General features: G+C 35.6%; 1 protein-coding gene across 1 annotated transcript in view; it reads left to right on the top strand.

The window, feature by feature from the left end:
* The window catches only part of MBOAT2 (membrane bound glycerophospholipid O-acyltransferase 2), a 34,901-nt gene extending 17,035 nt beyond the window's left edge, over positions 1–17,866 (top strand). The window contains exons 5-10 of the mRNA XM_029085733.1: positions 4,298–4,490; positions 6,764–6,867; positions 7,252–7,316; positions 13,348–13,480; positions 15,955–16,106; positions 16,691–17,866. Coding sequence (XP_028941566.1) covers positions 4,298–4,490; positions 6,764–6,867; positions 7,252–7,316; positions 13,348–13,480; positions 15,955–16,106; positions 16,691–16,916 — 873 coding nt within the window. The 3' untranslated portion in view covers positions 16,917–17,866. The remainder of the gene's footprint in view (positions 1–4,297; positions 4,491–6,763; positions 6,868–7,251; positions 7,317–13,347; positions 13,481–15,954; positions 16,107–16,690) is intronic.
* Positions 17,867–21,943: the final 4,077 nt, after the last annotated feature.

The raw sequence follows: 21,943 nt of genomic DNA, 5'->3' as shown, positions 1-21,943 counted from the left end.
TAATACTTTAATTTTGTTCTTTGATTCTCATGTTACTATTTCAAGAAGAATAAATTGTTAGGTAACTCAAAAAAATGAAATGTAATGGGGATCAGCAAATGTTAATATAGTGAATGAAAAAAGAAAAAATCCTTCAGCTGAGTTACAGTAAGTTTCATTTCTTGTTAAATATAATTACATAACCAAAGTAGTTAATGCCAGCCTCTTCCTCTGTACTATGTATTGACTGCATGATGTTAACTTGGTTTAGTATTTTTGCTGTGTTCATTGCATGTTAAATGAATCAAGTCAACATATTAAAACTTATTTCTTATATCCCTCCTATTGTGCCTTTTTGCAAGCTATCAATTGTTGGTGCTCAAAGTGGTGTCAACTCTCAGAATTAATATCTGTCTTTGTAAGTTTCTTTTTATTATGGCTACCCTTAAAATACAAGATTCCTGTCAGCAGATATCTGCTTTCTTGCTTATTATGCAGGTTTTAAAGTTCTTGCTTAATTACCTATAATTTTTACCTGAGGTGCTAACCTCCACAAAATAATATGCTTTAATATAGTTCAATATTATATTGAGCTCCTTATTGATTTTTTTATCAGCCAGGAACAAGTTCATTCAAATAAAAGTTTTATTTGCTCTTTCTACTTTTTTTGTATATATTTTCATATATTATACAGGTTTATACAGTAATATATTTATAAAATTCCTGAGTTCAGTGAGTGTTTTATCTTTATAGCTTCAGTTAGAAAGCTGTTCCTGAACTCCTTTCTCTGATTAGGTATCTAGCTTGCAACCTAATTATATTCCCATCTAGTTTATGCATGCTTGCTTTTGTCCTGGCACTGTCTTTTAGCTTAAGTACCTATTTCCCTTCCCAGTACTGACCATATTTTATATTTTTATCCAGGTATGCCCAGCTTTTGTTCATCAAAATTAAATCAGCCAGGCTTTTCTACCTTTTTATTGTAAAATAAATTGTATATTCTACTTTATATGAGGTCAACGTTATCCTGCAGTTTATGATCTTTTAATTCCTTAACAGAACAGTTATTTTGATGTGTTCAAAACTTTAAAGAGTAAATAAAATTCAAACTTTTAAATTAGTTACTTCATCCTTGTAAAAACTGACCAAACCTGCTGTGTATGTGCAATCCAGTGATTACCCATTTATGCCTCAGTAAAGAAGCTTATATCAATAACCTAGTTAATTAATCAATAGGAAGTTAATTAGTGTTTTACCAAATGCATTTCTATAGGTAATTGAACTATAGATTATTTTGGTGTCAGGTGAGGACTTTTCTATGTAAATGTGTTCAGTACTTGAGTGCTATAAACAAGCCTCAGGCTGTAGGTTAATAGTCTGTTTAGGCCAACCAAAGTATAAACTCTTGCTGGATATGGTAGGTCCTGGCTGTGGCTTCTGGGTCCTTTGCTATCCTAGCAGTGCTAACATGTATTGCACTGTGTTGTGATCAGATTCAGATCATTTGATCCAGCCTAAAACTAACTTGTTATAAAAAACCCCAAACAAACCCAACTCCAAACAATACAACCCACCCCCCCACCTCCAAAAAAAACCCAACCAAACCCAAAAAAACAAAAAGTCTAGTTTTTCACCTGATTTGTTTCTCTAATCTGTCTCATTAGAAAGGCAAAAGAGCAAAAACTTGCAGCCAAGGTGAGGAGACAGGACAGGACTGCTTCTTTGCATTGCAGCCTGTGTTTGGATTGTCCTTCAGAAACTCTGCTTAAACCAGTCCTGAAACTGCAACTCCCAGTCTTTGTAGAGGCAGGAGATTATCTCCATCACTGTTTGCTGAAGACGCTAGTATCGCTCATACTGATCCCTGTGAGTGGTATCAGCATGCTTGATTGGGTTTCTGGGTTTTAGAATTATTGAATGAAGTAGTATAATTAAAAAAAAAAAAGTCATGCTGTTTCTTGGTGTAGTTATGCTTGGCCTACACCTACATGTTGCTGCTAAAAAAGTAGTAGAAATACATCATTTAAATACTTAATAAATAAATAAATATTTTTTCTACAACTGCAAACTGAAAACTGCAGAGTTTATTTTTTAAAAGTACAATTTATGGCAGAGCCCTATATGAGTCCTTAATTTTTTTCTTAAGATACATTTTGTTGAAACTCTGATGCTTTTCCTTAGAAGGTCTTTCACCTTCACAATTTATTTAAAAACTTTCAAAGAGGTACTAAGTATATTTCGTGTTGAACATGCAGATTAGTGATTTCTATTTACCAAAAAAAAAGTGGTAAATAGTGGCAGTGGCAAAAAGCAGTCCTTTAAACAGAGATAACATTACTTATAAATTGCCAAAACATATTTTGAGACTTAGTAGAGATCTTCAGATGGAAAACACCTATTTTATATGTTTATGCTTATATTTTAAGTCACATGTTAATATTGCCATCCTATAAATACTCTTTCTCATGCTAAATTGAACATGACTTTTAATTATGGCTTAGACTGTGAAGTTAAATCCTGTCAGCTGCCTTCAGAACTATAGAATGATGCCTTTAGGCATTTACAAATATCTAACTTTTCAGTGTGTCAGATATTGCATACCAAAATTAAAGATTCATTAGTGTTAATAATAACTGATTTTTATGAACATTCATTTCTATTTAAATTCCTAAAGAAGTTAAGCCAACTGAACTTTCCCTCTGCTCTGGCAAAGAAAGAGATGGATTAATAGTTGCTAGAAAAACAAAGGAACGTTTTTAGAAAGTTAATTCCCTTTACTTTGAACTCTTGTAACAGAGTAAAATATTAAAATGAAATTTATTAGAAAGCGTGTAGAAACAAGTAATTAAACACTAGCTTTAGCTGTTAATAGGTAGTTGACTCCTGAATTATCCAGCTGGTTTGCTTGATTAGCTGGGTTTTCTGATCCTCTCTGAAATACCTTCTGAGACAAGCCACAAGAAATATATGTGATATCCAACGTTATACTCACCTTACAGCTTTTCTAAGTCTTTTTTTTTTGATCAGGTTGTACCACTGCTTACATACGTGTGACTGGGTGAATCTTTGTGTGTCCTGCAGAAGTCTGTGTTTTCAGTTGGGCACTTAATGCTCCATTCTGTATCATGGAACAGAATTACTTTTTCTTTTGGAACTAGATATGTGAAGCTGCACTCTAATTGAAGCAGGATGTTGTCTTTAAAAGTTTGGACAGGTATACTGGAAGCAGGATGGACAGAAAAAGGATTCTGGTTATCTTTTTGTTTTGATGCTTCAAAGAAAAGATAGGTAGATTGATTGCTTTCTTGACAAGTTTAACACCTGTAAAATTTTAATGTAAATTAAAACTCTACTGTTTAAATCTAAATATTGAGATTACTTACAATCAAAACTTGAAAATGACATTTAAATGAACTAGCTCTCCAACTTCTCTTTTGTAGGTGCTTGGCTAGTGTGTTACTTTAGGAACTTGCACAGAACATGGTATCTGCCCTTGGGAAATGGATCAGACTAGCAGATTAAAGCAGTCAGTGTTATGCGTTACTGCTCAGTGTGTTTTATAATAGAACCTTAGAAATGTTTTCCTAAAAATACATACTCTTTAGCGTGGTGGTTCTAGCAAAACTGAGTTTTGAGAAAATCTGAGTCCAAGTGCCACCTCAACAACATATTTTTACGTGCCTGTGAGGATATTATTTGACCCCTTATAGCTTGGTCACTCTAGTTGGGAAAACAGATCTATACAGAACTGATGTATTTTGGCTGAAAATTCATAAATTATTTCAGTATTTTAGTTGGTTCAGAATTTAGATATTGTAATAATCTAACAGAGATGATTGATATATCAATTGCTGGGCAGCAATTAAAAACGTACATTATACCAAAGATTAGCAAAAATGAACTGAAGATTTGCCATTGTTTTTGGAATCTCTGCCATAATTGTACTCGTCCTAGATAATATGCTTTATGTTATGATGTCTTAACAACTTACTCGCTTCAGTAATTTGACAATGAAATAAGAAAAAAACTGGAGTTGCAAAAGTTTTTCCTGTTATTGAAAGGGTTTTTAGAGGCTCACTGTAGTCGGATTGGATTTGCTGTGTTTGTCCGAAGAAGTGGTACTCACAACTTAATCAAGATATAATATTCCTTGAGCCTCTGTAAAATGTTATCAACAATTTTAAAATACGTAGTGTATATTACTGAAAAATTGACATATATATACATCTGTTTAGGGAAGGAAGTTTATAACTTGCCTTTGTTTCCAGAAGATTAACAAAAATGAATCTTACAAAGTCTCTCATCTTAAACTTTTCAGATAGCCGTGGCACAGAAACTCTTAATCTGTGGACTGTCCTTACTCTTCCACATGACTATTACAAAAACTTTGCCTGTGGAATACAACATTGATGATAACTTCCGAGCTACAGCATCGTGGCCTGTAAGGTTTTTCTACCTATACGTGTCTCTTATGGCTGCCAGGCCTAAGTATTATTTTGCATGGACTTTAGGTAAGTATTTATATTAAAAAAAAAAAAAAATACAAGGAAGTATAGGTGTTGAGTTTCATTTGAGATGCTGCACACTAAGCATGTATGAAAATGTGACAGTGCCCTCTTGAGGCCTTAAGAAAGCATTATTACATTTAAGAATTATGAGATATTGTTGAACAAAACTTATGATAAATCTAAGCACAGTGTTGTGACAGTGTTGCAAATGAGATCCTGGCCTCCTGAACAAATCTGAGTGAAACATAAGGTTTTTTGGAGAGTGATAATTTTTTAATGAGCAATGACTTTTTTGGGTTTTAAAAATTGTAGTAAATCCAGTCTAATGTACAATCCCTTTTTTTTTTTGATACCTTGATTTTAGCATGTCTGAAAAGTTATTCTAAACCTCTTTTTGTGCTTAGTTATCAGTAATTTGCTTGATGTTATTCAAGCATGAAGGAAAAATGAATATATTGCAATTAAGATATTTCATAGTGTTGTTAATAGTAGATAGCATTTGCAGTAGTATTTTCACAATTTGATTGGTGACACTTCAGTTTTAGTCTTTATTTACTAAGAGTTCTAATGACTGATGGGATAACACCCGTAGTCACTGATTTAAGACACTGAATAGATGATACAGTTTAAAGGATGTTTTGCACTTCACGTTATTTGAAAAAAACAACACATACAACAGCAAAGTGCTGTATTTATGTAAGCTGACATCTTGGAAATGGCTCACAAAACAGATTTCATCAGCTTCCTCCTCCTCTCCAGTTTTACATATTTGTTTCGTAATTCTTTTGAGAGAGAATCAGTGGGAAACAATGCAATAAAGAAAGCTTTAGTGCAGCAGAGCAGTGTGACTCATTTACAGCTGCTGGTTCCATTCCTGGTCTGTGAATGAAGTGCTTTCAGCTTCTCTGGATATAGTAATTCTGGGACTTGTTGTGGAATGAAATAATTTCAAGTATTGTGCTCTTATGCACCAATATGATTGTCTGTAAAGAGTAAAAGTTATCTGGAAAATTAATAATCTTTGTTTTTTTCCCTGTAATACTTCAGATAGATTTCTCCCTTATGTGCATTCCTTTGGTAAAATACTGAAGACAATAAACTATATCATCCCTGTACTTCTAGTTTGCTAAATTATTTTTTTTATCTTCTTCCACTTTACCTCATCTAAACTTCTAACAGTATGAATAGAATGTGAGAGGGCCTTAACAGTTTTACTGGATGCTATGCTTTTGAGTTGTATGTTACTATTGTTTGTACTTCAGAAAAAGAAATCTGTTAAAAAAAATTAATTACTTAAAATGCATACTTACTAAAATTCTAGTTAATGAGTACTTACTCTAGCTTTAGTCTTTGTACTCTAGCTAGTGTGGAGTTTGTCTTCAACTGTTTCTAATTGAGCATAAAATCATTGTCTAATGTTTGAAGTTGAAATCAGTGATATCAGATGTATAGCAGCAAATCTAGTTGCTTTCAGAGATGTTTTTTAAAATTGTTTTTATGAGGAAATAAAAATATTATAAATTATCCTATATTAAATCAAATGTCACAAACCCCTTTTCTAGACTGGTAGATAACTGGAGAAACTGAACTTCAGGAAAGGAACTGTTTGAGTCAATTGTTTCTTTTACTTCCCAAATACACTGGATTAATATCTTGAAAAAGTTGTTGAGAAGAAAGGAAAATGATAAATATATTAATTTCTCTTACATATCACTTTTGTTTAAAGTAAATTGGTTTTAATATGGTAATACAAACTGAGCAATTTCTCTTGCCTTGCTAGCTGTAAGTTAAAAGGTGACAATCTAATTACAGTGCTTTAGATGAATTCTGAGCTACCAGAGAGGGCTCATGCCCTGTAACTAGAGGGCTAGATCTATACTGCTTCTGCAGAGCCTTTTGCCTGCCTCACTTCCAATTCCTCAGGACACCTCTGAACTGGAAGGGAAACTGGCATTCTTCTTCCCATGATCACTTTTTTATCCACATAAGTGGATACGCAGTTGGGTTCATGCCTCGTGGATGTGTGTCCGTGTCTGGGGACATGCAATCAAGCATTCTTTTGCTTTTGTACAAGTTTTTAAATTGAAAGCCAGTGCGTTGCTTGGATTATTTTCTGTTTGTTCAAATGTCTAATATGGTTGTCCTTAGTATTTTTTTTTTTTTTTAAATAGCCTTTAAAATATGATAAATATTTTGAACAAACTACATGTTGTGTGATGCACAATTTGTAATGCAGGCAGTTTATAATTCACTTGTTTCTTTTTGTTTCATTGCAGCAGATGCAATTAACAATGCAGCAGGGTTTGGTTTTAGAGGCTATGATAAAAATGGAGTTACACATTGGGATCTAATATCAAATCTGAGAATCCAGCAAATAGAGGTTTGTTCATGACTCTTTCAAATAAAATACATACCCATGTACGTAGTTGCTTGTAATCTCTGTAACTTTTCCTAAGCATTTCGTTCCTCAAGACAGTGAATATGTTCGAAGTCAGAAATGACGTGTTCACACCCTTAGGAAAAGATGGAAAATAGAGTCTGTTTTGAATATGTTCTACTTGTCAGTTGACTTCTAAATTATTTTGTGGCTATAAGTAGTTGAGTACATACCTTATTCAACTCATCACAAAGTAGGGGTGTTTTTTATAATTTATATGTCAGAATTTTGAAATATTTTGTAACATTTTACAAGTATGGAAATAATTCCTTTGGTTTTACTTTCCAGTTTTCCACAAGTTTCAAGATGTTTCTTTTTACTTTACAGTTTTCCACAAGCTTCAAGATGTTTCTTGATAACTGGAATATCCAAACAGCTCTTTGGCTTAAAAGGTATTTATTTCTTAAAGGAAAACTTTTCTCCAATTAAGTTTCTTAGATAAATATGTCTTTGAAGATAATTTAACATTTAAAGCTAAACCCAACAAAACAATATGGTTGTTTAGTGACTGCACAGGACATTATTCTTGTAATACTTAAATTAAAGCCCCTGATTTAGCACTTCTCTTTTAGTGTAAACTATCAAGTAATGATAGAAACTGTTTTTCTTCACTGGTCTTAGGGAACCTGAAAGCATTAAGCTGTGAAGGTGTCTCTTTTTTTCCCCTCTTAGCATTCAAAGTGGTGCATGTTGCTGACAGGCGAAATGCACGTCTTTGGCTGGGAGCCTGTGGAAACTCTGCTTTTTATTTATTTATTTATTTATTTTTTACCCACACACTGATACAGGACCTTCCATACATTCTGTGAGACAACTTTCTGCACTCCTTCTGTGAAGAGTATGTGGCAAATACCAAACCCTATGATGTGCTAGCAAAAAAAATTGAGTATCCCTCAGATGCCCTTTTTTCCTTGTCTGAGAAACAGGTGTAATGCCCAGTGAGCTAAATCGCTCTGCTTTTACTACTTCTTTATGGTAACTAGAAAGTAAAAAATTGTTTTTGAGTAGTACACAAATTTTTTTTCCCTTCTACTAGTCTCAGTGTAGATGATATTTAATGAATAGATGAGAGTTTAACCGAGACTCCCATCTTGGGATCATTCAGAGGACTTTATCTCATATTCTAGGATGGCTGGCAACAGGATTTTGCTCCCATCAATTTTTTTTATAGTGTATTCTCTTTCTTCTGTAATTTGTTCCCTAAATATTTTTCTGACCCAATTAAAAACAGAAATTGAAACTTATGTGATTATTCTAGTTGGCTCAATAGGCAATAGAATGTCCTGTGGCTAGGACAGTCACTAAGGAAAAATTGCATGCTTGTAGGTATTGAAATGTGTCATTTAAAAAAGCAAATAAGCTATTTTTTAATTTAGTTAAAAAACAGTATTAGTATTAAAACTTAAAAGAGAAGGTTGTGTACCAACAAAATTTCAAAGCTCCTAAATTGAATGATGTTTAATTAAAACTCCCTTTTAGTGGAGACAAGTACCATTTCTGTTAGGAATTGAAAGGGAAAAAATGGTTCAGGGTGAATTGTTCAGGGTGACATTAAAAGATTTGAAGAAAACTTAAAGCATGTGTTTTAATAAATATTTTAAGAACAATTAAGTTCAATTAAGAACAATTAATTGCTCTTAACTTTTTAAGAACAATTGTAGAAGAATCTTTGAGGATAGTCTAAGTACATATTGATTTTGCCACAGTGAAAGGGAGAACGGTAAATGTTTCCTTAATGATTTGTTGCCAATATGAAGTTGTTTTAATGATTATATTTGAGGCATAAATATTGGTCCAGAGTACATATTATATTATCAATAATTAGGTTAGTTGCAATGTTTGAACAGAGGACAAGCTCATGAATTACTTTAAACGTTCACTTTTAATACCTCACCTGTTTACCATTTATACAAGTATCAAAAATCTTGGGCATTTATCTTGCATGAAATACAAAAATATCAGACGTCAGCATTCATTCTGTTCTTTTCTTATGCTCTTGAAAGAGGAACCAAACTTAAACCTTGATTGTGTGTGAAAACAAACCCTTTGAAAAAAGTTAACTGTCTATAGATCTTAAAGAAGTTTAATAAACATTTAGTGTAGATCACAAAATTCAGCAGCTCAAAGGTAATATTGTTAAAAGCATGCTAGTTAAAATAGATACTTTAATAGCAGCATATATCAATAATATATATCATGATAATGTTTCCTGACTGGAGAAGCTGTTATGTTCCCCCTCAGCCTGTTGATTGTTTTTTCCAAAGAAAACATCTAATTCCTTTTGTCTTTGGTCATGTTTGCAAAACCTCTGTGGTTCTTTTTGCTGTCTTCTGGCTTCTTTCCAACCTTCCTGTCATCTTACAGTAGATGTAGTGCTTCTGCTAAGACCTCCAAGGTCTTTCCCTGGCTTGTTACGAGCACAGTTGAATGCTTTGAGTGGATTAGTTACCCTTCTTTTCTTTAGATAATTCTTGCAAATGCATCACAGTATTACATGTCTTTTTTTTTTTTAGCAATCTAGTGTTGATTCATGCTCAGCTGATACTCAGTGTTTCATAGTGTTGATTCATATTCATGCTCAGCTACACTTCTTCAGTAATGTTAAATGGTCAGGTACTGTTTTGTATCTTCCACTTTTCTTCTTAGATATTCTAGACTCTGGACTTCATCTTGTTGATTTCAGAACATCATTCAAGTCTCTCAAGATAATTTTGTATTCTAGTGCTCTTATCTGTTAAGAAAACAATGCCAGTCTCCTCCAGTCTCCCCACCCCCTCCACATCCACAGCCCCCAAAAAAGAAGGAAAGGCAAGGTGGAAAAACACACTTCTCGGTCTATTACCCAAGCTAATAATGAAAGTACAGAACCAGACCAAGGGGACTGCCTTGCTGAACACTTGATGCATCTTCCCACTTCTAGAGCAAATCACAGATAACCTGAACCACCCATATTTGAATAGATTTTCTCAGCCTGTTGTGATCACCATATTTCCTTGGTTTTCTTTTTTGGATTGTCAAATGAAGCATTTCAACATGATTTATTATTGACAGTCCATGGAGGAGTTTTTAAAGCTTACCTTTAACTCTTTGAATTTGAAACCTGGTGATTTTTTTTTTTCCCCAGTATATATCTTATCTGACTTGCGTTGATATAGCTGAAATTTGATTAGTTAATTTAGGTAGTTTTGTTAGCTCCTGAATGCTTTGCAAGGGAAAATCTGCTTAGTTAAAGTAGTTCAAAGCAAATAAAGATTGAAGCCATTTATCAATTTATTAATCACATGTCAGTGATATACATTCAGAATTAATATCAGTGCTAGAACAGATAACGTTTTGTAAGTGCTTAGTGTTGTGGCTTAATAAACAAATTTCTAAATGCTCTTCTGTAACTATGCCAAAGAGTTTAAAAAAAAAAATCACACACACACACACACACACACACACACTGCTGCATGTAAACCACACCTCCGCTCCCACGGGCATGTCGGTTACAAACCCAGACCTCCTTCTGGAAGCGTGGGCCCCCTGCTTGTGTGCACTGCTGTGGGAGATGCTCCAGCTCTATGTGAACCTGCTGATTCACATGCCAGTCAGAAAAGCATGCCATGAGTTCATGTGCCTGCAGCTGATAGGGATGAGATATTGCTCCCTGTGTATTTACACTGCACTGACTGTCCCCTAGCTGGATGCAGGCTACTTGGTGTCTACCAGGAAAGAAGCTCTGTCTCGGCTGAGATAGAGGTCCTGATGCTGGTGGGGCAACTTCTGGCAGTGTCAGAGCAGGTTTTGATGACTAGTATTTTGCTCCAAGGTGTCTCCATGACTTATTAGAAATTTTCCTAGTGTTTTTCTACGTTCTAGCCTGACATCTTTGTTTCAAAAGTCTCTTTGAAATTCCCTGGTTACTGTTCAGTCTGGCCAGTGCTGATTTCCTCTTTAAGATGATCTATTGTGAGCAAATGTCCTCAGACAGTTTTGTGCATTATGCATGCGTGCACCTGTGCCCTACTTAGGCCCATGTTCTCATCTCAATGAGCATTGTTAGCGAAGCCCTCTGGCAAGGGGAGGGGACTCTGCTAGAACTGCACAGTGAAGACTTGTAAAATAAAACTTACCACATCCATTTGACTGAGATAAACTAAATTAGAAAAATACTTTTTTTTTAATCTTTCCCTGTTCAGATTCTGCCTTTTTACCTTCTGCTCTTTAGCACTGACTGTGTCATTTGGTCTCAGCAGTCTTTTCACAGAATCACAGAATCATTAAGGTTGGAAAAGATCTCTTAAGATCATCCAGTCCAACTGTCAACTCATCACCACCAAGCCCCCTAAACCATGTGCCCAAGTGCTACATCTACATGTTTCTTGAACACCTCCATGGATGGTGACTCCACCACTTCCCTGGGCAGCCTGTTCCAATGTCTGACCACTCTTTTGGAGACGAAATTTTTCCTAATATCCAACTTGAACCTCCCCTGGCGCAACTTTAGGCCATTACCTCTCATCCTATCACTGGTTACCTGGGAGAAGAGACCAACCTCCACCTCGCTCCACCCTCCTTTCAGGTAGTTGTAGAGAGCAATAAGTTCTCCCCTGAGCTTCCTCTTCTCCAAACTAAACAATCCCAGTTCCCTCAGCCACTCCTCATAAGACCTGTGCTCTAGACCCTTCACCAGCTTCGTTGCCCTTCTCTGGACACACTCCAGCACCTCCATGTCTTTCTTGTAGTGAGGGGCCCAAAACTGAACACAGTACTGGAGGTTCAGCCTCACCAGTTCCAAGTACAGAGGGACAATCACCTCCCTAGCCCTGCTGACCACACTATTTCTCATATAAGCCAGGATGCCATTGGCCTTCTTGGCCACCTGGGCACACTGCTGGCTCATGTTCAGCTGGCTGTTGACCAGTACCTCCAGGTCCTTTTCTGCTGTGCAGCTTTCCAGCCACTCCTCCCCAAGCCATAGTATTGCATGGGGTTGTTGTGACCAAAGTGCAGGACCTGGCACTTGATCTTGTTGAACATCATACAGTTGGCCTCAGCTCATTGATCCAGCCTGTCCAGATCCCTCTGTAGAGCTTTCCTACCCTCGGGCAGATCAACACTCCTGCCCAGCTTGGTGTCATCTTCGAACTTACTGACGCTGCACTCAATCCCCTTGTCCAGATCCTCAATAAAGGTATTAAACAGGACCAGCCCCAGTGCCGACCCCTCATGACTGGTCACCCGCTGGATTTAAATCCATTTGCCATAATCTCTGAGCCCAGACATCCAGCCAGTTTTTAACCCAGTAAAGAGTGTACCTGTCCAAGCCATGTGCTGCTGGCTTCTCCAGGAGAATGCTGTGGGAGACTATATATGGAAGTTGTAGTAAAGTAGTTACATCAGTAGTGAATGTTTCGGCCCTCTGTGTCGTTGGCTTGTCTTCCTCTTTGAATAATAGACGTACGTCCTGTTCTCTCTCTCTGTTACTTGCTATGTGTTTATAAAACCTTTTCACATGTTGGTGTCTATGGCTTTTTTCTTTTTTTCCAGCTAAAATGCATTTTTGTACGTTAGCCTTAGAGTTGTGTTCATGCATGCCCGTGCTGTTTATTTTTGCTTTGTGTTAGTGTAGATCTGTTTCCATTTTTCCTATTGCTTTTTGGTTTTCAGATCATTAAAGACATTAAAGAACTCTTGATGAAGCCATATCAGGACCTTACCATGTTTCCTATCATTCTTCCACATCATGATGGTTTGTCATTGTGTCATTTAATGTTGTCTTCTAGAAACTGCTTTTCTTGGATTGCTATTTCCCTTTTTCCTTCTAGAATTCCTTACTGTAGGACCTTGCCTAATAATTTGGAGTCACATTTTTTAATTAGCAGAGTTCAACATTCTCCTTCTTTGATATTCTCACATCCCTAGAGTCATTAATTATAATTCCATCATCATGCTCACTTAATTGCCATACACAAACACATTTTCAACTGCAATCTCTCTATTACTCAAAATTGAAGGCAGTTGTTACTTTTTCCCTTCTATAAGCTGCTTTAATTTTATGAAAAATATATATCTGACTCATTGCAAGAGTTGGCAGCATAGTCTGTGCCTTCCAGTGTAGCTTTTCAAACACATTTTTAGATGGCTCAAGATCTCTTATTAACACCAACACCTGTGTTTGGACACTTCACTATAAATAAGTACCGTATGTGATGGCACTGAGCATAGGTTAGCACTGAGGGGTTACATCAGGAGCTGTGAACAGCTTTAAGTATTTTCTGTCCATCATAATATAGTGGCAACATTATTAAATAATAGTAAACTGCAGTTGCATTGCAAGTGATGTGTTGGAGATGAAACTGATGAAAGTGTGCTAACTGGGAAGATTGTTGATGATCTGTGTCTCATGTTATTTATCTTGAATTGTCTTTGACTTGCTAGAGTGTGCTATGAGCGAGCCACCTTCAGCCCAACGATCCAAACCTTCATCCTCTCTGCCATTTGGCATGGGGTTTACCCAGGCTATTATTTAACATTTTTAACAGGAGTTCTAATGACGCTAGCAGCACGAGCTGTAAGTATCAACCAAGTATCTTCTTAAATAACATGTAGTTCTGTAAAAGAAAATTGATCGTGTTCTGTAGTCCAAAGATGCGATTTATAGCTGACACAGAAACAGTCTGATAGTTTTGTTTACTTTTTTTAGTTATGAGACCAGTGGGAATGATTCTTGACAAGGAAAGGTGGGTCAGTAGAAACAAGCAAGGCTGTACACAGCCTGTAACATCTTTGTAGCATATCTTTTGTGGCAGCCTTTCCTCTGTATTAACTGATCATGTGTTATTATGCTGTGCTAAACAACGTGATATTATCTAAGATAATTTTGAAAAAACTTTATCACTGTTTATCAGCAACTTATAATTTAGGGAGTCAGTATTTATCAAGTCTGTCCCCCTCTCTAATTTCTGTCCAGTACTATTTTAAGGGTGGTAACTAAAGAATGCTTCCCCTCAACCAACAGATAAACATCTCTATTTCTGTTCAAAATTGGCCAGCCAGCAGTGCAGTCCCATTAAGCTTTTACAGCTGCTATTCAGAACCACATGGTACCAGCAAATCTGACAAGGAATCTCTCAGTCCTGCTTGAGAAAGCTGAGTAAGAACGGAGGCAGGTTTATCAGTTACTCAAGGGGAAAGAGGAACAAAAAAAATCAGCTGTCGGCTCAGAGCAGAATATCAAACCACTTTTCTGTTGAAAGAACCAGGAGAAAGAGAAATGAAGCAGACTGCTCTTTGTGCTATAATAGCTAGGGGAAGGTGGTACTTCAGATTTAGATGGTTACTAACAGTAATAAAACAGATGTTTCCCCTCTTTCTTCACAAAGATGTGGATATAGTCCTTGTTAGACACAACTGACTCCTTTCTTTACAATAGGTGTAGCTCCCTTCTCCTTTCCAGACTCTATCACAGTGAACTTTTGACATTTATCAGCCAGGGGCTGGTGCAAAAGCCAAGGTTCAGGGACAGTTCACAGGTAAAAGTTGTTGTGTTCTCTCAGTAAGGTGAGTCCGGTACATCGGAGTGCTCACTGCACTTTGTTCTGGGCTTTGCTAGTAAGCTGCTAATAAATAAAAATATTGTTAGTTTCTGTATGAACAATTACTTAATATTAAGTGATAAGATATGTTAGAGGTACTTTAGCATGTGTATTATTTAACTCTACTAGCCTTTATTAAGACTGCAAAATTTGGCAGCTCTGATCCACACTTTCTTCTCCTGTCATGACTAAGCATGTATTCAACTAGTTTTATTCCTTTTAATCATTACACGTTTCATAATCAAGTGTTTGCTAGGGGCAGTTCTAGATACATGTTAAAAGTTGTCCTTCAAGTCCTAAAATACTAAATTTCTCCACAACAAATTCTGTGAAACTTCATCCAGGTTTTACAGAACTCGGGAACAACTGCACGTGACCATAGGAGAAAACTGGGGGGCAGATGGTAGGATGAAACCAATGTGGCTAGAATGACTTGTTTGACTTAATTAAGCAAAGGCTGAGTGGGAATGTGGTACCTACAGGGGAATTTGAGTAAGAACAAGAAGAATGTTAAAAATGTCTTTTAATGTAAAGAATTAAATCAGCACAAGCTAGCCTTCCATATGTTCTTTAGCACCAGGAGTTCTAAAGGAAGTGAACGATGAAGAAGCTAAACTGTCCTTTGGTATGCAGCTTTTCAGAGAGGACTACCTCAGTATGGATGACTGGGAGGTAGCAACTGTGATACCAAGCTACAGAAAGGCTGAACTGAGCCCATCTTGACTTGTCAGCAAATAAGAGTGTGAGCAAGGATGACAGTTCAGTCAAAGGAAGTGAAGGGTGAAGATCTACTGGTGTCTTTTTAATTAATAGACTTAAATAACACTGAGCCCAAACCAGTGTGGGTTTTGGACTTTTTTTTAACCTTTGGTATTCCATTGTTTGAACAGAATTTTATGAACAAAAGAAGACTCAGCATAGAAAATTGAGTCTTTTGGTAATAGTCCCACTTGATATTAGTTGTTATTAAGACCCCATTGGAACTGATATTTTGTATATTCTGATTTATAACCTACTTGTCCTAAAATATATCTTATCAGCAGGTATATGAAAATGACTTACCATATAGCAGCCTTCAACAGAAGCATTCGAGCTTTTGTTTACTCCAACGCTCTGTATTTACAGAACAGCTTGGTAGAATAGAATGCCTGCCTCATTCAGACAAGCAGTCCAAATTCGCATTGGATTTAGGGGAGGATTCATTTACTTAAATTCTGCTTAAATTCATAAATACTTAAATTCCTGTGCTGGATGATACCTAGCCAGCAGGGAATTTGAACTGACTCTTACTGAAGCTGATGGGTATTTTGAGTAGTTCAAAGATACCTGACCAAACTGTAGCATTTAAATTCATCCTATGAATTTTGTGGAAGTGCAATAAACTCTGTATACAGTAAGATAGTCTTCAAAGTTTATTTCTAAGCTAACTTACTGTTATCTGCATTTTCAGATAAGAAACAATATCAGACACTATTTTGTTGAATCTCCTGCTGTTAAACTATGTTATGATATTATAACATGGATGGCAACTCAAGTAGCAATAAGTTACACAGTCGTGCCATTTGTACTGCTCTCTGTGAAACCCTCTTTCACTTTTTACAGGTAAGCACGTTCTACCTATTTCCTTTTTCTTTTGTTTAACTTGGAATAGAAGTATTTTCTGTGGCATAAGATTTCTGAAGCTATTTTAGTGATAATTATAAGACTTGCTTGTTAGCTGAGCAAACTATTTCTGTTCTAGTGCTCGAACATAGTTTCTGTTGTGTATGTGAAACCATAAAGTGATCTCATTTTCCTGTCATAATAGACTTATTTTTCCTGGGGCAGGGAAAAAAAACAACCAAAAACAAAACCAAAGGGTACCTTTGAGATTACTGCATGCCCTTGAACTATTTTATAGCAAGATTAGATAATGACTTCCCAAAAGTAGCTTTTGTGAAAAATAGTTGAAAGCAGACTTCTCTTCACTCTACAGCTCTGATACAGCAGTAAGTACTGTGAGGGAAGACTTAATTTCTGATTTTCCCCTTACTACTTTTCCTAAAAAGGAAATATTAATGTCTTCCTGACTTAAATGTCTTAGGTGCAAAGTACTATATGCAAGTGGGTTTTGACAGTTTATTCCGTAAGTGTCCTGTAAGAATGGTCAGTGTTTTATTGAATTATTATTTTTGTTTGTTTTTTAGCTCCTGCTATTTCTGTCTTCATATTGCCAGTATCCTGGTGTTGTTGGTATTTCCATTGAAAAGAACTCAAAAAGGAAGTAAAAAGCATGAAAGCGTCCAGCCCGTGTGGTCCAGAAAGCTAGAAGAAGAAGAAAATCTTTTGCAAAAGAACAGTTATTCCACAACAAATAATAGTTTCAGTCAGAAACAAGAAATAACCTGCAGATATCAAGCATTAAAACAGTGATTGAGGAAATACTATGATGAATATATTTTGTATGTTTTCAGAAACCCATTTTTAGCACCTTTTAAAGGGGTTTGTATTTGTTTGCAAAGATGTTTAGTAAGAAAAGAATGCATTATCTAGGAAAATCACATACAATAGCAAGACTGGAAACAAAACAAATTAACCCCTCCCATGCCATGTCCCTGTGGGTCACGCCTTATATGAAGATGTTACCATTATTTCAATGGGCACTCAGGACTTGCAACGTATGTCCATAGGGTCATATGTGTGCCCTTTGCTGAATGTACGTTGTGTATCCCAAGGCACTGATGGGGTGGAATAAAATTGTGTCAATCTAGGATTAACAAATGGAAGTTAATTTTTCCAAATGAATAACTTGCCTTAAACCCTCTATTTACTGAAATATTGTTTCTAAGTGGGTATTTTAAAGTTTGATTTTATGTGGAAAGCATATTTCAAATATATTATACCATATGCTATAAAGAAGATAAAAATAGGAAATGCAGAGTCAATAGAAGGCTTTGGAATCTTTAAAAGGGAATTGCAATAAGCATCTCAGTATTTGGAGGGTTTTCTTAAAGTATCTCAAACTATTACAATACATTACGGAACTGTAAACATTACTGATGCCAAATTATAGTTAGGTTTCTTTGATAAAGAGTATAATTACACATAGCCCTTCTGAATGGGAAAAAAAAACAAACAAACAACACACCACCAGAAGATTCACCTTTTCAGGGCTTGATAGCTCTAATCTTTTTTTTTTTTTTTTTTACTTTAAAGTAGCTAAAAACAATAAAAAGAAACCACTGTCAAGTGGGCTTTGTAGCTAGAGAAGGAAAGGCAGCCATAGGACACAGAAGACAATGCGCAAGCACCAGGATTTCAATGAAAGTGTGTTTTTACCCTTAAATACCAGAAATATTTGCTCTAGAATAGAGCTGTTTTACAAAAAATTATTTTTAATACTTAAAGTTGTTTTGGATTTTCAGGCATATGTAAGTTAGTTAATGATGCTTTGAGTATAAAATAGCAAAATCACCTTGAGCTCTAGTGCACAGGTAGTCAAACATGAAATTACAATCACAACCAATTTCTGTGTGCTTGATGATTGGCCCTTTATCCAAAGAAGTATATGAATTTGAGTAAAAGCTTTTTCTTTAAATTAGAATTTTGGTTGCAAAGTATTTGTGGATAACATAATGAAAGAAGGAAATCCTTCTGACTGACTGAATTAGGAAAGTGTGTCAAGGGAACAATGCAGTGATTATATCTATTCCAGACCATTTATTGTGATGATGGTCCCTGCTAGAGTACTACTGTTAAAGGGCTACATTTTAATTGCTTATATTCTGTATTTTCTTATAATTTTTTTAAGTAAACACAAACTGCTTATCCACATGGGTTTTTTTAGCTTTAAAACTGACACACATTACTACTGGAGAAAAATAATGCAGCTTGTTGATTAATAACCTACAAATGAATGAGAAAAAAATCGTCATAATATTTTGAACCTTAAATTTTTCATCAAATATCTGACACTAGTGGGGTGAATATTCTTCATACTGGAAGTGCAATGATGGTCCTCAGCTTTGGGGCTACTACCATACAAAAATAGTTACAGTACTTCTGGCTTACTCTCTAAAGAACCAGATCCTAAGTCAGGTTAGATTTGTTTCCTTGGTGTGATAGTTTTGTGTCTGGCCTCTGACTCCTTACTTAAAACTCCAGGAGGGTAACATACCTTTTCCATATACGTAGGTTAGCACTAATTAACCTACACAGTTAGAAAGGGGGAACTAAATATGAAATGAGAGTGGATGAGTCTGTTTGGATGAGTAAGGATGTTCGTTGTTTCAGTGTCAGCTATATTATCTTTAAAAGAAAATAATTAATTTTCTTTACTTCGATTACCCAGGTAGACCTCTCCTTACATGGGGTTGTGGTTGTCATATGCCTCTTTGAAATGGCACTATGTTTTTTTCTGTTGTTTGTAAGTAAGGGCACACTAGTTTCTTTAAGTTTGATTGTCCTTGTTAGATACAGGATCGGGAAAGACATTTTTCTACCTTCTGTTCTTGAAGGGACATTTACATAAAATAACAAATAGAATTGCACATTTCTGGGTGGGTGAGTAGAGTTAGGGTTGATTATCTCAGCATTTGTTGCTATTGAACTTAAATTTATCTTGTTGGTGCAGTCTACGTATCCACCCAAACAAGCACTTTTGGATGCCAGTACAACATCTAATGTGCCATTTTTCCCATTAGTGTTCTGGTACTCTTGCTTTCTTGTGTTGGCATGCATGCCCATATGTGTGATGGAGGCTTACTAATTCTTCATTATGAAATATGAAAACATTTGTAAGCACTCCCAGAAAATAAGCAGGTTTAGGACAGCGAACACTGGTATTTCAGCATGAGTGAATTCACAGGTACAGTTTTGTTCAGAATTTTTGTATAAGGGGAAGTTAAAACAGCCAAGGAAATATGTACATGCTTTAGTTTGGCACAAGTAGCAAGGTCCAGGTTTCAAACTTGGACATGACTGGTGTCTGTGTGCAATACAATTACTTTTTTCTTCATTATTTGAACCCCTTAAATAATTGCAATGCAAGAACATTATGACAATTAATTAGTTCTGCACAGAACTTATCTTTAAGTGTAGTGTCCTGGAATTTACCCTGTAAATGTCATTGCTGAATATAAAAGTACTCTGAACCAAAATCTGCTCCTCACGAACATGAATTCTCTTGGGGACTATGAAAAGAGGTTTTTTTGTTTTAATGGCAGCACTCTGATTTTAGTCAAACTGAGGTTTTGTTGTTGCTGATTTCCCTCTGCTTTACTAGTTTTCTGCCTTGCTATCACACTGGTTCCTTTTTATCTGTTCAGTCAGAAAGTCAAGAGTAGCCAGCCCCAATGCTTTAGATAACTTTTAGGTTTTACACACATCATCTTATAATACTGAATGTGAAAGGATGGCGGTGATTTACTGTTGCTCTTGCTGAGAAAAATAGTAGAAAGCAACTTTCCTAGAAAAGTTTTGGGCATGAAGGAAACATGGTTTGAAGTATTCTTCCACTTACTAACTAATGTATATCCAAAAGGTAAAAGTGTTCTCTGTATTGCAGATCAGCACACTACGAAAAGTAAATACAGCATATCATTCATAATTTTATGGTGCTTTGCAGGTATTTGCCTATTGTGAACAATTCATTTAGGCATTTAATGAGTTAATGTTAGTAAATGTAGTCATCCTGACAGTAACTATTTGCTTGTTTAACCTTTTTTAACCTGTAGGAGTCTATATTAATGAAAGATATCTATATTACATATTTAAATAATACTTTCAGTGGTGCCTACTACTGTTGTCATCAGGAAGGCTTTGTTAGCTTTACAGTTACAGATATGCCCTTCTGACTCAGTAAGCCTATTCTTCCATGGCCATTCCTTTAAGTTGACATGTAGACAAGATTTCAGTAATAGGTGACATTTTGAAATATATTACCATGTAAAAATATTGGTATGCATTTCAATATGCTCTTGATAACAAATCATACTTCAGTGAGAAGACCTTACAAAGAGATCTTTGTATTTTCCTTGCTCTACAGTGATTTGTGGTATAGGTTTTACCACTATAATGTATTATTTATTAGAAGAATTTTACACTTAAATAACTTGTGCTGTTTCCCCTATGGGAATAAGTAATATTAATATAAATGCTGTGCTTGTATGACAGGATGCACACTAGGTAGTTGTGCCTCTATTGATGACATTTATTTGGTTAGTGGTAAAATGTCCTCTGATGCAGAGGAGACCTTGATGAGATCCTCACCTGTCAAATTCATATCAAAAGCAATTTTAACAGAGTCTGGATTTTTCTTTCAGAAGCTTTGCAAGCAAATTGTTGACAATTTGTTTAAATACATGGTCAAATGTGTCCTCACGTTTGCGTGCAAATGTGTCACTGTTGCTTATGTGTAAACTTCACATGCTCAACTTTATAAGTTGGCCTTGAATGATAAAGAAATTTAAAAGCACAAGTTACAAATTTAGGCTTTTATTTTTCCTATCCTTTAATCTTTCATTTGTAATTCTCATTGAATTCTGAAATCAGGTTTGAGAATTTTTCATTTTCAATGAAAATTTGGAAATATTGCCATTTTTGTTGAAAAGTGATCAGTGTTAGAAAAAGAGATGGAAGTAAATTTAAGGATTTCTAATATGATGCAGACTCTACATCTAAAAAATATACACTGGTTCTGTGCTGATTCATCACAGCATTTCATTACATGATTAGCCTTTATGTATTTATTTAGGTCCAATAATATTCAGAAGAGCACTGGGGTGTATTTTTAAATTTCCTGTTACAAAGTCAGTTGGCTGTAAATACTTAAACAAGGATTTAAATGCTCTGCTGAATAAGTATCTAAGCAGATACTCCAGTGAATTGAACTTGCTCTTATTAAATTACCAGATCCATGTGGATCTAGGCTAGTTTGTGCTGTCAGCCTTGATCTTCTTCATAGTCATGGTGGAAAAGCTGGCTGTGAAGAAGTCTCTGGTAAGAACACGTCCTGTCTGTGGCCAGGAGGGTTTGCCTCAGATTTCCTGGGGGGAGCAAAGACTGCACACAGAGCCTGACAGAGGATCTACTTGCTTGTGCCCCAGGCTGCAGCTGCTCTGTACCTGGATTTTTGATGTGTTTGCTGTAATAACCTAGACATTTTGCAAACATAATGAAATCCAGGTATCCACAAAGTCACTCTGCAAGGTTACAATTGCAAATATTTCAGTAGTTGCTTATTATGGTCAAAACTAAATGAAGAAAAAAAATTAATTTCTTAAAAACTTGTTTTGAGATTAGCTTTTTGGTTTGTTTTTGTTTTTTGGTTTGTTTTGGGTTTTTTTTGGTTTGTTTTTTTTTCAAAACCTAACCATCAACCATATCAATTTTCATCCCATTAAATATATAAAACATTATTTTGCTCACTTTGGGTATACAAATGTGCAAAAGCAAGTTTT

This window comes from Antrostomus carolinensis, unplaced genomic scaffold (assembly GCF_000700745.2).
Source record: "Antrostomus carolinensis isolate BGI_N321 unplaced genomic scaffold, ASM70074v2 scaffold1817, whole genome shotgun sequence".
In the NCBI taxonomy this organism is placed as follows: Eukaryota; Metazoa; Chordata; class Aves; order Caprimulgiformes; family Caprimulgidae; genus Antrostomus; species Antrostomus carolinensis.
This window is presented reverse-complemented; position numbering and strand designations above follow the sequence as displayed.